The sequence below is a fragment of the Oryzias latipes genome, chromosome 1 (genome assembly GCF_002234675.1).
Source record: "Oryzias latipes chromosome 1, ASM223467v1".
Classification (NCBI taxonomy): Eukaryota; Metazoa; Chordata; class Actinopteri; order Beloniformes; family Adrianichthyidae; genus Oryzias; species Oryzias latipes.
This window is the reverse complement of record NC_019859.2, coordinates 16,090,645-16,105,395: the sequence shown is the minus strand read 5'-3', so window position 1 is coordinate 16,105,395 and position 14,751 is coordinate 16,090,645. Positions and strand designations below refer to the sequence as shown.

Genomic DNA, 14,751 nt, shown 5'->3' with positions numbered 1-14,751 from the left:
AGCTTTAGGTGGATGGACATAATTTGGGCGGGTTTGGGAGATTCCAGTTCCTGGTTGAAACACGTTTCAAGCAGGGAAGTGCGGTCTGGGGAGGCTTCACCTATTTTTAAAATTTGTACTCAAAGACAATCTGATTAAAAAAAGATGCCTGGCACATCATAATAAAATCTGTCCAAACAGAAAAACGTAAATAAGTCATATATTCCAAATGTTTCATTTGTGGTGGATTTTAAATGTACACTAACAACTAAAGACTTCTTAACACATAATTATCAACTTTAATGTGAATTCCCACAACAAAAAAATGTTGTTTTAAAATAATCATGACTGCATTGTTGGAGCTGTCAGTAAGATGGGGTAAGAGATAAGATATTCCTTTATTGTCACTGTCCACTTGGAGAATAAAACTGAAGCAGTCACCAACACAGTACCAAAGAAGAACAAAAAAAAAAACACATAGAACAAAGTATAATATAAAAAGTATAGCAGGGTTTTGTGAGCAAAAAAGGACTTCAAAAGAAGAACTCAGAACTTTCATTTGACAATCATTCTTGCCACATGTATGATAAAAACACATTTTTTTTGTCAAATGTCAGGTTTCTCCCTAATCTGAGCCTCCGTTTTAGTTTCTCTAACCCCCATTATTGCATTATTGAGTGTTTTTTTCCAGAAAATGTAAAGGAACAACTGAAATCCTTAAAAAAAAGAAACAAACACATCTAAAGATCATTTTTTTCAATTGTAAAATTACTGCAACTGCCGTTTTAATTGTTGTGTCTGATGCAGCTTTTAATCTGTATAAAAATGTATTTTACAATCTAAAATTGTAATTAAAAAAAGGAAGGTTATGCAGTAAATCATTACAATTATATTTTATTAGAGTGCTACAACTTGAGTACTACAGTTAACAAATGTATGGCTACTGCAAATAACACAAACTCAATGAAATTAAAAGAATATAAAGTTGAATTTAAGACAAAAATGGCAGCTTTGGTACAGTTACAGATGTTGAAAACACTAAGGCACCTTGTGACCTCAGTACTATATCATATTGAGGTCACACTAAAGACACATTGCAGTATTTGCAGTTTTCATCTACTAAAACAAAGTACTGGAAGAATAAAGCTGCTATGTTGAAATAAAAGTAGTTGTGATATCAAGAGAATAAGAAAAAGATTAGTGTAACAAAAAAGCTGTAACTCATTGCAGCACTTTATCTTATAAATAAACCACAGTGGTAAAATTCCTAATCATCCTTTTTGCTGTAATTCTCTTTTTCTCTAACCTATATTCTATGAATGAGGATTAAGTAGGTAGATTTTGGTCCCTGCACAATAGACAATACTGACTGAGTGAACTCCACTCCAAAGGGTGGTAAAGGTGACAGGCAAAGGTGCTACAGCATCTGAGGAGCGTTACTCCTCCCGTGTGCTTTGTACCATGGAGTACGTCTTGCAGGGATTCTTCAAGCATACAGACGGCCAGGTGAGGGGCCAAATGAAGGAGCACGGCACCGACGTTTGCACGTTCCTCTCCAGGAAGTTAAACAATGGGTTCCACCAGGTGTTGGTGAGATAGTTGTTGGGTGAGCATTTTAGGGTCTGTTACAAGAAAAAAAAAAAGAATTGGAAAAATTAAAATAAATCATTTAGTTGTGAAAAAATTGACTTGTATCAAGAAAAGAACCAACACATTCTCACAGCACTTTTTCATTTTTTTTATCATCGTTCCTTCGGATGTTGCGTTGGTAGGTGGTTGCTACTAAAGGCGGTGTCACACAGCCACTACATACATTTTGCCCAAATTGCACAGAGGAAAATTGGTCTAGCGTGAATATATGTGGAAAAAAGTTGTGGTCTACGTGAAACTGTCGCAAATGTATCATGAATGAATCATGTTAAAACCACGGAAGAGGTACGAATAAACCGCGCAAAGGACACGTAACTCAATGTAGAACATGAACCGTTTGTGATTGTTGCGCTGTTTACATGCAATTCATTAGTGATTAGTGCATCATTTATGTAACGTATTGTGATATGTGCGCTGTATACGTGATATAAAAGTTATACGTTGGTGGTACATGAAAAGTCCGTTGGACATACCAGGAACACTCGTGGAAAGCCACAGAAAGCCATATCTCACTAAAATCATTACGTAAGTTTTACGTAGAAATTGCGTATAAACTACGTCAAATACGCGTAAACTGTGTAATTCTCAACCAACAAAAAATTTTGAACAGCTTAAAATCGAATTCACATAAAGACCCGTCTGCACACATCAACGAAAGACGAAGGCAAGAAACACGTATGAATTACATAGATCAAGCACGTATCCCAAAAGACAGAAATTTTATACGTAGAAAATGCGCAAAATGTACATAGTGGCTGTGTGACAAGGCCTTAACATGCATAGAGGAATATACAAAAACATCCTCAGATACATCTCCATAATTTTCTGTTGGCTTACATCAAGTTTATTTTCTCTGCTCCTTGTGGTATTTGCTTGGTAACAAAAACAACAGTTAACCAGATGACACAGGTCATTTTTCTACTAAAAAAAGTATGCGAAAATGTAAAATATGAACAAATAAGTTCTCAGTGTCTTATATTTTCTTATAAATTTAGGAGCAACAAAGCATGTTTCAAGAGTTTGGCTCATATCTCTTGATAACAGTTCTCCAAGGGTCAGACAAATAAATAATTTGCATTGGGCTGAGCCCTGAACATTGGTCTATTGCAACATTTTTATCCTTTTTCTTCTTTGCCAATTTGCTCGGTGACCTAAATTGGGTCAAGCCTTGGCTGTCGATCAGATTGCATCAAATGTGAGAATATTCTTATATAACAGGAATTCAGAGTCAGTGTAATAACTGCTGAGTCAAATCATCATCTCCATCTTTTCGTTTTTTTTTAATTTTTTTGTAAAACATGGCACTGAACATTGTAGCCAAAGCAGATCAATTTTTACCGCACACATGAGACTGAAAAAGCATGTTATCACACAAGCTACAAGAAGCAGCCTAATATATGTTGTAACTAAACACCCATATAAGAGTTCCCTTTACTCCCAAATAATGATACTAAAGAAATCAATGCAGTATCTTGTTGGGTGATGGGGGGAAAATTCACGGGTATAAAAAAATAACTTAAGTATTGATTTGAACATGTCTGATTTATGATCTAAAACTTATGGAACCTGGAAAACAAAACAAAAATGAAAACCGATCAAAAACTTGGTTTTCCATTTTTAAAAGTGCAGCATAAAGTTTCTGCCGTTTTTAAAAACTTTCAGCAAGCTTGTAGTGTTAAATCATTGTTACTTTAACCTCCACATGCTGTTTTACTGAAATATTTTTGCTGATGTGCTAATGTATAAAGTCAAACTTCAGTTGTATTGAGAAGACATTCTCCAAAAGTCTCTATACTTCCCACCGTTCATTATTAACCCATTCATGCAACATTTTAATGATACTGCTATTCGGCAGATACCATTGTACACATTTTTAATAAATGATGCAAATATTGCAAAAAATATAAAGTTATTTGATCGACAATCGTAGCTGAGTAAGAGTGCTGTTTATTGCCTCTGCAAAAAGTAAAAAGTGGGTTTCAGTAAAACTACTCTAAGCTGTGCTTTTAGTGCAAAAAGTTACTGAAATAAATGTAACTTGTTGCTACCCATCTCTAGTAAAACGTGTAAAAAAGGAGACTGTGCTACTTTTTGATCTTACTTGTGCAAACATGCCACTGAACATTAACAGACAAAACAGAAGAAAAAACAAATCAAAGTCATCTTAGACCAGCAGAAAGGATGTTTCAGGCAAAATGAAAAAAAAATCTACTTTCCAAACAATTTCTTATATCAATTTCCCATTCAAATTCTCTTATATTTTAAGGCAGAATCAGACTAAAGTTGAGCTTTCCTTTTGACCTTAATTTCTAAGTTTCAGGATGTGATAAAAATGTTGAATATATATCGGCATATTTTTTGGTTTATTCTCCATTTTTGCTAAAACTTTTTTCAATGTAAATCTATTTATAGCTGCTCTTCTTTATTGAACTATTGTGACAGTTGACCTTCGTTGCAAAGCAGTTTGTTTCTACAGTCTCCACTAGAGGGAGTACTTCAAAAACTCAATGGTAATTTCAAGAAAGCAGACATTAAAAGGTATATTTTATAAGTATAAAACATTGAAAAGTGAAGCATCTGAAACTCTTAACTATATGATTCTCAGTAATAGTAAACTTGTTGTAGACTTCCAAATAAAGAGCTGTGTCCTGCAGCTGTGGGTGCATGTTGCCGCTCAGTATCCTGACCTGTAGGTTGGCCATGGTATGGTACCACCAGAACAGACGGGATGTGATGAAATAGGCCACGACTACGTCCACGCTGTAGTGCTCATGGGCCACCAAGATGCAGACCACACCCACGGCACTCAGCAGCCAGCATATGAGATGGTACCACCAAAACGACCGCGGCGAGTCTAACATAAAACGGAAAAAAAAAAAAAAACATGACTCCTTTTAACTGAAATGACAAAGACAACACATTTCCTGTATCGATAGGGTTTTAGCAGACAATTTACACCAAACACCACAAAAAAAAAGTAATATACAAAGAAAATTCAGATCTGAATACTAAAACAAACAAGTTGATTTAGGAGGACCATGCATTATTGTGTGATGCAAAACTAAAATGGTACTCACACTCCTTAATGAACAAGTAGGTGAGGGTGAGCATCACTGTGTGTCCACTGTAGAGGAAGTCTCCACACAGCAGATGCGAGTTTGTCATGGACAGGCCTCCACCTGACATCAGCCGCAGAATTCGCTGAATTTTTGCTTGGGAGTCTCCGTGAAGCTGCCAAAAGGAACAAACTCAAACAATTATTTGAAGTACTGTAGGACACAAACATCTGAATTGTCTAACATTTTGAAAATAACAAGCTTATTTCTTGAGTTTAGTCTCTATTTAACACCTCGAGATCCTCGACTTACAACTCAAATTGGCCGTTTCTCTCTGCTTGCATGATAACTTTATAGTTGTCACATTAAAACAGGAAATTAATTGAAAACAAAGAATTTAATATAACCCTCTACTGCGCTTCTATTAAAAAAATATTGGGTCAAAAAGTCCTGCAGTGCAGCTGTATGATGTTTTTGTACCACTCACTCAGCAAGCAAATGCCAAAAGCACATGTTTCAGATCAGACATGGAAGTACCTCAATATCCCTGGTGCACTTGAGGCCATAAAAGACTTTCTTTCTTGCTTTTTCATTTATAGAGCATCTGCTGCGTGAATGTCCAAAAATAATACCAGATGTTGCTTTAGCGATGCTCACCTTAGGAGCACAGGTCATGTGCACGCCAGGCACAGGCAGGGTGGTGATGTACATGGTCACACAACGGTACAGGTACAGGGTGCCGATGAGGAAGAAAAACCTTCGGAACACAATAGACCTGCAGATGGAAATGAAGCACATGTCACTCGTGTGCACACTTCCACTTCTTTACTTGTTATTGAAGGTTACAACTTTGCTTTGAGTAATATACCTAATCACACATTTTTCCCAAATCTGATTCTGGTTTGATGCCATTTTATTTTCTACTTAACAGTAATCATAAATTGGTGAGGAGGAACTTTGGATTAAGTTTCTGATCCTATTAATTGCCTAAAAAAGGGAAGGTTTTCTGAAAGTATCAGGTTCCTGACTAAAAAGCAGTTTCTTCAGAGATCTACTTTAATAAAATGTTGGGAATAACATTTAGGGATGGCTTTAGAGTTTTAGGTTCCCTGATATAGTCCATATCCTTCTATTATTTCCATCTATATAAATCATAGGGTGGAGTAAACACTTCTTGTTTTTATTTTAGATTAAATTAAAAACAAACCAGACTGAAAATTATACAAATATGGCAATGGGTCATTAAAAGAAAAGGATTAAAGTTTCATAACTGATGATTTTTATTTTTTAAATTACAAGGAAACGTTAAAATCCACGCTAGATATTTTTTTGTCTATTCACCCACCATCCGGATCCTGATTTAAGTGTCTATTTAAATACGTTTGGTTTGAATGATACTTGTAATTTTCTCTGTAAATGTATGGCACATTAAAATACAAAAAAATCAATTATTAATCTTTTATGAGCTGTAGAACTTGAACAACATAAAAAACCTTTTTTGGGAAGCAGAATCTACAATGAGAAGTCATTCACCTTCAATCACAAATCTATCAAAAGAAAACCAAATGGTTCTTACTTGTATTTGAAGAAAAACAGCTGGATCATCCAGATGCCCAGCAGCAGCATGCCGTTGATCTCTGTCACTGCAAAGGCCCACTGGACCCGGTCGATATAGTCAAAAAACTTATCAGGCAGGGGTGGGCTAGTCTCTTTAGGTGGGACTCTCTCATGCACGACGGTGATGACCACGGTTGTCAAGACCAGGTTAAAAGCAGCGTAGAAAAAAGCGATCACTGTCTTCCACCACTCGGTGGGGAGACGGTTGACTTTAGACTCAGGCACTGTGATTTTCACATAGTCATTGTGTCTGCTCATGCCCTTCCGGAAACCCCTCTTGGCCTCCTCGCCACTCGGAGCGTGGACGGGGCAGGGTTTCGTGGTGCTGGGCTCGGCATCATTGTCAATTTTTGGCTTCAGATTATCAGTGGCAGACTCCCTGGCGTTTCCAAGCTCCTGTGAAGCCATGAGTGTCTGTTCAGTCCACCTTAGGAAGAAACACTCTCCAGCTGCCAAGATACAGAAAAAAAAAGTGTTAGATGTGGAATTATTGAGGATGCTTTTATTGCTTGGTTGCATTAAAGGGAAAAAATGAAAATGTATCTGTTTTCTTTCCTTAAAACATATTTTAGATAACTGTATAAAAAGCAGGGGAAAATTCAAGGAACCTGGGTAAAAGACTGTAAAATTTATGCCAAACTCTGTGGCTCCCCTGAGCAGTCCAAGGTTGTTCTTATCAGGAGCCTGCAAGATTTGGAAAAATATTTACCCACTACAGTCTAAACAATAGATACGTGAAGTTCCTGGTCTTACGAAATGAGGAGACAAACTCTACTATCCATGGCTTCTAAAAAAAACAACACTTTTTCTTCAACAGTCACCCGCAACCACAACTCTCAGAGAGATCTGAATGATGAGCAAACCGACCTCCAAATATTCAGTGATAATGACAACAACCTTCAAGACATCGACCCTGATCAGTTCTTTTCCACTGTTAATATGGACTGCAAATATTACAGCATAGATGACTTTAAAAACTCAGTTAACCCAGAAGAAAAACTGTCAATAATTCACTTTAACAGCAGAAGCATGTATACCAACTTTGAAGACATCAAGGACTATTTACAGAACATCGGGCATTCCTTTTGATATCATAACCATATCTGAGACTTGGTTCAGCCGCGACAAGGACGCTGACTTTGAATTGGAAAACTATGAACTTAACTATGTGAACAGAGTAAACAAAAAAGGTGGAGGAGTCGCAGTATATGTGGAAAAAATATGAAGTTTACGGTAATTGATAAATTGTCTGTCGCAGTGGATGGAATACTGGAATGTCTCACAATTGAAATATGTAACAATTCAGGGAAAAATGTCATTGTTTGCTGTGTTTATAGGTCGCCAGGGTCAAGCTTAGAAGTGTTCAGTGACTGGATGGAAAAGATGTTTACCTCTCTAAATAACAAAATATTATACATCTGTGGAGACTTCAATATCGATCTGATTAACCCCAGCAAACATGAAGCCACCGACGACTTTATCAGCAGGATGTATGCTATGAGTTTATATCCAACCATAACAAGACCCAGCAGAATCACTACGCAAAGTGCTACTCTCATTGATAATATTTTTACAAATAATATAGAATACACTCATATGAGTGGACTAATGATATGTGACATAACTGATCATTTACCAGTTTTTGCACTATTTGACATCAATGTGAAGACAAAGAAAATTATAAAAGAACCAGTCTACAAAAGGTTAAGAAATGAAAAAACCATGAATGCTCTAAATAATGACTTGTCCAGACAAAACTGGAAGTCTGTGTACAGAGAGAAAGATGTCGATATTGCTTATAAATGTTTTTTAGAAATATTTAGCTCACTTTACAATAAGAAATGTCCAATTTATAAATTCAAGAACAAATTTGCCAAATGCCCTTGGTTAAACACCGGTCTACAAAATGCTTGTAAAAAGAAAAATAACCTTTTTAAAAAATTCTTAAAACAGAGGACAAGAGAAACTGAACAAAGATATAAGTCATATAAAAATAAACTAACTGAAATAACACGTTACAGTAAAAAAGTGTACTTCAATAATCTACTGAATGACATTTACCTCTCCCGCCTCACCCGCAAAGCCATCAGGATTGCAGGGGACCCCTCACACTCATCCCAGAGACACTTCAACCTGCTGCCATCAGGGAGGAGGCTGCAAAGTCTGCAGGCCAGAACCAGCAGACTAAAAGACAGTTTCCTCCATCAGGCGATAAGGACACTCAACTCCCTCCCTGCCCTCCCCCCTCTGGCCCCTCCACTCCGTCCTACAAGCCCACACTGAAAACTTTCACAACAGTTCAGATCACCACTTTCACCAAAGACTGCCATCACTAACTCATCCACTTACTGTTCTCAGCACTGTTGTCACTTTAAACTGCCACTTTAACCATCTCATTGCTCTCTGCACTGTTTAGACTCCTGTTATTCTTCTTATTATTGCTGTCTTTTTATCTATTTTTTAAGTCATTTATTTCTTTATTTTTTATATGCTGCTTGCACTGTGGGGTGAGAGGAAAGCAATTTCATCTGTGCTGTATGTCTTTATGGATGCAGTACATTTGACAATAAAGCCGACTTTGACTTTGACTTTGACTTTGACTAAATACAACGTAAAGCGAGTTTGGGAAATATTAAATAACATCATTAAAAATGGGACAAAAAAGCGAACTTATCCAGATTACCTTACAGATGAGAAGGGTCAAGTTATGACATCAATGTAGCAGCAAATGGTCTCAATAACTATTTTGTAAATGTGGGTCCAGAGTTGGCAGCGGAAATTCCAAAATGCAAAACCAGCAAAGACAATAATCCACCCATAGAAAGGATCCCACAGTCAATCTTTCTCTCTGATGTGAACGAAAATGAGCTGATATCAATTGTGAATAATTTCAAGAGTAAAAACTCAAAAGATTGTGAGGATATAGATATGAAGGTGATGAAAAAATCATTTATAGTGGATCTAAGCCTATAACATACATATGTAACTTATCATTACAAACTGGGAGATTCCCAAACCAAATGAAAATAGCCAAAGTGATTCCTATCTATAAGAGTGGAGACAAACACCAATTTACAAACTATAGATACTACTATATTTTCTCTTTTTCCACAATTCTCAAAAATTTTAGGAAAAATATTCAATGATAAATTAGCTTTATTTATTGAAAAACACAACATTATGAATTAAAAAACCAATATGGCTTTAGAGAAAATAGATTAACCTCATTGGCTATCATTGATGCTGTGGAGGAAATCACAAATGCTCTGGACAAAAAGAAATATGCAGCTGGAATTTTCATTGACTTAAAAAAAGCATTTGACAATCTCAATCATGACATCCTACTTGAAAAACTGGAAGTGTATGGGATAAGAGGACTAGCGCTAGCTTGGGTCAAAAGCTATTTAACGGGAAGAAAACAATTTGTCAAGATTGATGAATATACATCTGAAACCAAAGAGATAAGTTGTGGTGTCCCACAAGGATGAATTCTGGGCCCGCTGCAATTCAATATTTACATAAATGACATATTCAATGTTTCAAAGCTTATGAAACTCATATTATTTGCTGATGACACAAATATATTCTATTCTATAGACAATTATAGGGAACTTATCAAGGTGGTGAACACAGAGTTAAACAAAATAAAATTATGGATGGATTACAACAAATTATCTTTGAACCTAGATAAAACCAAAGTGATGTTTTTTGGAAACTAAAACGCAAATAAAGAGCTCTCAATTGAAATAAATAATGTCTTAATCGAAAGTGTTACAGAAATCAAATTCTTAGTTTTTTTTTTATCGCTGACAAACTGAGTTGGAAGCCACACATCAGACACATACAAACTAAAGTCTCAAAAAGTATTTAAACATATATTAGGATACAACAGTAGATATTTATTGTACTGCTTCTTAATATTACCATATTTCATCTACTGTATAGAAATTTGGGGGAATAATTACAAAAGTTCATTACATTCTCTCTTTTTACTTCAAAAACGAGCCTTCAGAATTGTACATAAAGCCGGATATCTTGATCATACAAACAATCTATTTTATCAATCAAGACTTTTAAAACTGCCTGACTTTGTGGATTTTTACACTGCGCAACTTTTATACAGAGCCAGTTGGAAATCGTTACCATTCAATATCCAAAAACAGTTCTTAGAAAATGAAGGAGGCTACAGACTGAAGGAATGTAGGAAATTCAAGATCAAATTGATAAGAACCACAAAGAAAAGTTTCCGTGTGTCGGTGTGTGGCACTAAACTATGGAACGGTTTAAGTAATGAGCTCAAAAAATGTTCAAATATTCAAATATTCAAGAAAATGTATAAAGAAACTCTTATTTCAGGATATGAAGATAAGAGTGTTACATTGTAATGTGCAATAATGATTACTGAAATGTTTAAATTACAATCAATAAGCTATTGATTTTGTTTACTTGATCTGCAATGTGTAGCAATAATTTCTGGTTTAATGTTATCATGTGTTCTAATGATAATCAATTATTATTACATATCGGTACCGTTACTGTTTACTGAAATCATGAATGAATTACTAGGCACTGGATTTTGTTACTTGAAGAGAATCCATCTGATCAGAACCGGATTTAAAACACTGTAAAACTATCAAATGAATGAACTCAGTAGGGGTGGGATTATATAAGCTTGCTTCTTCCCACTCCTTTTCAAGCAATAAATCCAACTCTACTTATACTGATCACTGTATTTAATTAAGCAAATATGATTTAAATGACATTTTTGTTTTGTTTTCTGTCTTTTTAATCTATGCATTTCATCATTTCTGTAATGAGTTTGATAAATATGTGTAAATTCTTTATTGCTTTGACTACAATGCTTGAAATAAATCAATAAAATCAAAATCAAATCAAAAATCAATACTAATTTGAAAATAAGCCAGAGAAATGTTCGGTATTGAAATATTTACAGTCTTTAATCGTAGAGTGCTTTGTGTCATCAGAGATGTTGACCATTTCAAAAAGACTTAAGTACCATTAACAGCACTGTTAATAGACCAAATGTTGCTTTTGCGCTTGGAATGCATTACGATTAAAGTCCTCTGGGAAAGCACAAATGTGTTTACTTGCAAAGAAACTCAATAGCAAAAAAAAAAGGAAGGTACTGCTTGTTACAGGGCAGCTCTCAAATGTTTTCTTAGGACGGCTCATACCTGACAGAACAGTCAAATTTCAAGTTAAAATGCACTCTCACTGAGCAGATTCAATCCCAGTTATGTAACTGTTGGACGGCTACAGAGCAAAAACTCTGACTACCTTTCTAGGTTCATAAGGTATGTTAATATTGACCAAGATGGAAAATTAAATCAGAACAAACAAGAAGACAAAATAAGTCCATTACTGTGCTGGATCTGGGTTGCGATGTCGTGGCTCTGCATGAGCTATGCTGCAAGCTGCGAAGTGAAGGGCATTTAGGGGAGAGCCAGATTCTGTGTGAGACGAATTTTAGAGATGCACCAATTACATCACCATTTAGAGCCAAATGCCTGAGGGAAATTAACACCACTGTTTTTATAATACCCCGTCATTTGTCCTGTGCATATCACTCTTGAAGCTTATTGTTTTGAAGCCAAACAGGAAAGATGTGGCAAACACCATTTTTTTTGTTCAGTTTTGTTGAACAAACACAACACCAATGATGCTTTAACGTACTGAGGCGCTCACTAATTTGAGGAAGGGGTTAGTGACTGTTAAATTGCACTGCCTGTGCAGTGTGGCGGCAGGTCAGTGGCACAGTCTGCATTTGGCTAATTTTCCAGTCCATTCCTCCCTGCTGTACAGTGCACAGTATTTTCCCAGTCGCCAGTGTTCTGAAGGGATGGGTGGTGATGGAAAGCTGGCAGAAAACCCTGTTCAGCATGGACGCAAGCTGCACTAATGAATAACCCTGCTGCCTCCACACACCCAAGCTATTTCGGGTCTACCAGTTGCTTTTGAGGGCTACGTTTTACTGTGGGACACACAGTTTTCGCCTCGTTCTGGGTCCTTCTAAATAACATGCTGCTCCTACAACCTACTCATTTTCATCTCGCCGTCATGTAGGGCCTTCATCAAATGGCCAAAAATAAGCTACCCCAGAGAAGGGCCTGCTTCCTACGAACCAGTGACACCCAAAGATAAGCTGACAACAAAAGTAGTGAGGAAGATGTAACGTGATGCCCGCTTGGGCTTTTTAGCTCTTTACAGACTTGCATTGGTTTACAAAACTGTAGCTCCCATTAAAGAATCTCCCTCTTTAGAGCAGTGAAAGGAGAATCCCATTGCACAATTTTTTTGTGACAATATACTGGGATCATAACAGCAAAATCAATAGTGATTATAACAATGTTGTTAAACGATAGGCTTATCCCTTCAAAGGTCAGCTTTCACGGATTCGCATAGGTGGTTTGACAGAGAGTTTTTTTTAATGCCAGATGACCTTCCTGACTGTATTTTATCCGGGCTGGGGACCGGTACAGGGCGCAGTCCTAGACATGTTGAATTCTATAAGGAAATACAACTGCCAAATAAAAAAAGATCAATCAATGAAATGAAAGCATATTTGATATTTTAGGAGTGTTATAGGTCAATAAATATATAGGTAAATAGGTTTATAGGTAAATAAATATATAATTTATGTAATATGTAAGGTTCTTTTTAAGTTCTACGTAGATGAAAATTAAACTATGTTCAGATTTGTTGCAAGTCCTTGGTGAATTTAAAGGGAGGTCAGCTCAGCATATTAAAAAAAATCAACTTGTCATTTGCACAAGACAAAATTGGAGAAAAATGTTCTAATTCAAAGGGATGGAATGCAAAAATTCTGTTTCTGAGAAAGAATTTAGGATGGGCTTTGCACACATGGAGGAATTTGAAGATCAATGTTTCCCTTCACAGTAGTGCTCAGCCTAAAAAAAGCCAATGCCCACTTTTGAAGCAAGGTGTGTGGCGACCGGCAGGATATTAAAGGGAACCACTGCCGCTTGGAAGCAATTAAAAGCCACTCTCACACTTGTTAATGTCCATGCTCCACCATTAGCAGAGCAGCAAAGCCTTGAACGTAAACCACTTCTGTGAACATCAAGAGGATTCTCAACAACCGACCAAAGACAGTGTAACCTTTCATAATAATTTATCTTTAAATCTTAAAGATAACATGGCAGGAAATAGGCATAGATGATCATTTTTGATTGCTCTGTTGGATTCAGAGATTGTCATCGTCTTTTGTCGATTTCTTAACATTCATTTTAGGTTAACTAAAGGTTGCTTTAGTCACTATTTTGAAAGTCTTTTCATGGAGCTTGGATATATCTTAGTCCAAGAACCCTACATCCATTCTTTTCTGGGTACCAAAGCCACAAATGATGAGGGATGCTGGAAAGGACTGTCAATGACATGGCTGGGTGTTTCTTTTTTTAAATGCCTTACATACATATTATAGAGTGGGAAATTTGGCACATGTGATGCTTGGACCACAGCCACCTCTGAAGTTTACTCTTGGGGTGTAGCACAGTGACCCCACACAGTGTTAAACACAAGGTTATGCATAAGGCTTGGAGGGTGGGGCAACAGGTTATCCCAAGTCTAAAAAGAGAACTGTTAACGGAAAATCTAAAAATAGAAGAAAATCACAACTAAAGTTGTGCGGTTTCAGTAAATGAATAAAATAGACTGTTCCTTTAATTGGAAAATGGTAAATCATGCACAAATTATTACTAAATGTCGGCATATTTGGCATTAATCTAAACAAAACACGAGTTTGGCAGTAGACGTTCTGTACAGTTTACATCCCCATATGGCTTAAAAGTTGGATTTCATCCCTTGGGCACCACAGAATCCCGACCGTTACAAACGCATCGCGAATAGGCCAAAAACGCATGGAAGATTTGTCCATTCCTTTATTTTTCCCGGTGTTTTTTATGCATCCTACCTTTCCTTGCTTGGGCCTTCTTGCTGTCCTCCTCGGAATCCCTGATGCTTCCAGATGCTGCCCGAATGTCCGCCGCTGGTTGCACTGTTCCAATGCGCGGAGCTGTCTGTAGCTTTTGCTGAGGCGCTCCTCCCTGAAGCGCCACGAGCGCGCCAGTATCCCTCTGTAATTCACGGCTGTCCTGTAATCAGCGCATGTGTGTCGCCCTGTAACTATGTTCTTTTGAAATTGCTGCTCCTGGAGTTGGCGTGCGATGTTTTCAATTTTGTAGAAATCTGCTTATGTATCACTAGCAGATTATTTATTTATTACAATACAACTAAAGAAACATGAAAAATGCAAGTATTAAATGTAAAAATTCTATATTTTCTACATATATTCAATATTTCTCAATTCACCTGGAATTTTCCTTTCAAGTGTGAACCCTTCACGGATTCAGATCAGGTCGGTTACCCGGACATTCGCAGTTCTAACGGATAGACGGTGATGCTGAACTGA

The 14,751-nt window shown here is 36.7% G+C and overlaps 1 protein-coding gene across 3 annotated transcripts; it reads right to left on the bottom strand.

The window, feature by feature from the left end:
• Positions 1–358: 358 nt before the first annotated feature.
• On the bottom strand, positions 359–14,737 carry sgms2 (sphingomyelin synthase 2). Of its 3 annotated transcripts, XM_023957417.1 has the most exons (7): positions 14,652–14,737; positions 14,254–14,434; positions 6,262–6,751; positions 5,343–5,460; positions 4,707–4,860; positions 4,317–4,483; positions 359–1,601 (listed from the first exon to the last, which is right to left on the bottom strand). In XM_023957417.1, exons 3-7 carry the CDS (start codon positions 6,708–6,710, stop codon positions 1,416–1,418), a joined length of 1,074 nt encoding a protein of 357 aa, XP_023813185.1. In that variant the 5' UTR covers positions 6,711–6,751; positions 14,254–14,434; positions 14,652–14,737; the 3' UTR covers positions 359–1,415. The 3 variants fall into 3 exon arrangements, with proteins under 3 accessions (XP_023813185.1, XP_023813184.1, XP_023813190.1); XM_023957416.1 differs by having other exon boundaries at positions 14,254–14,703; XM_023957422.1 differs by lacking the exons at positions 14,254–14,434; positions 14,652–14,737 and adding an exon at positions 8,364–8,456.
• Positions 14,738–14,751: the final 14 nt, after the last annotated feature.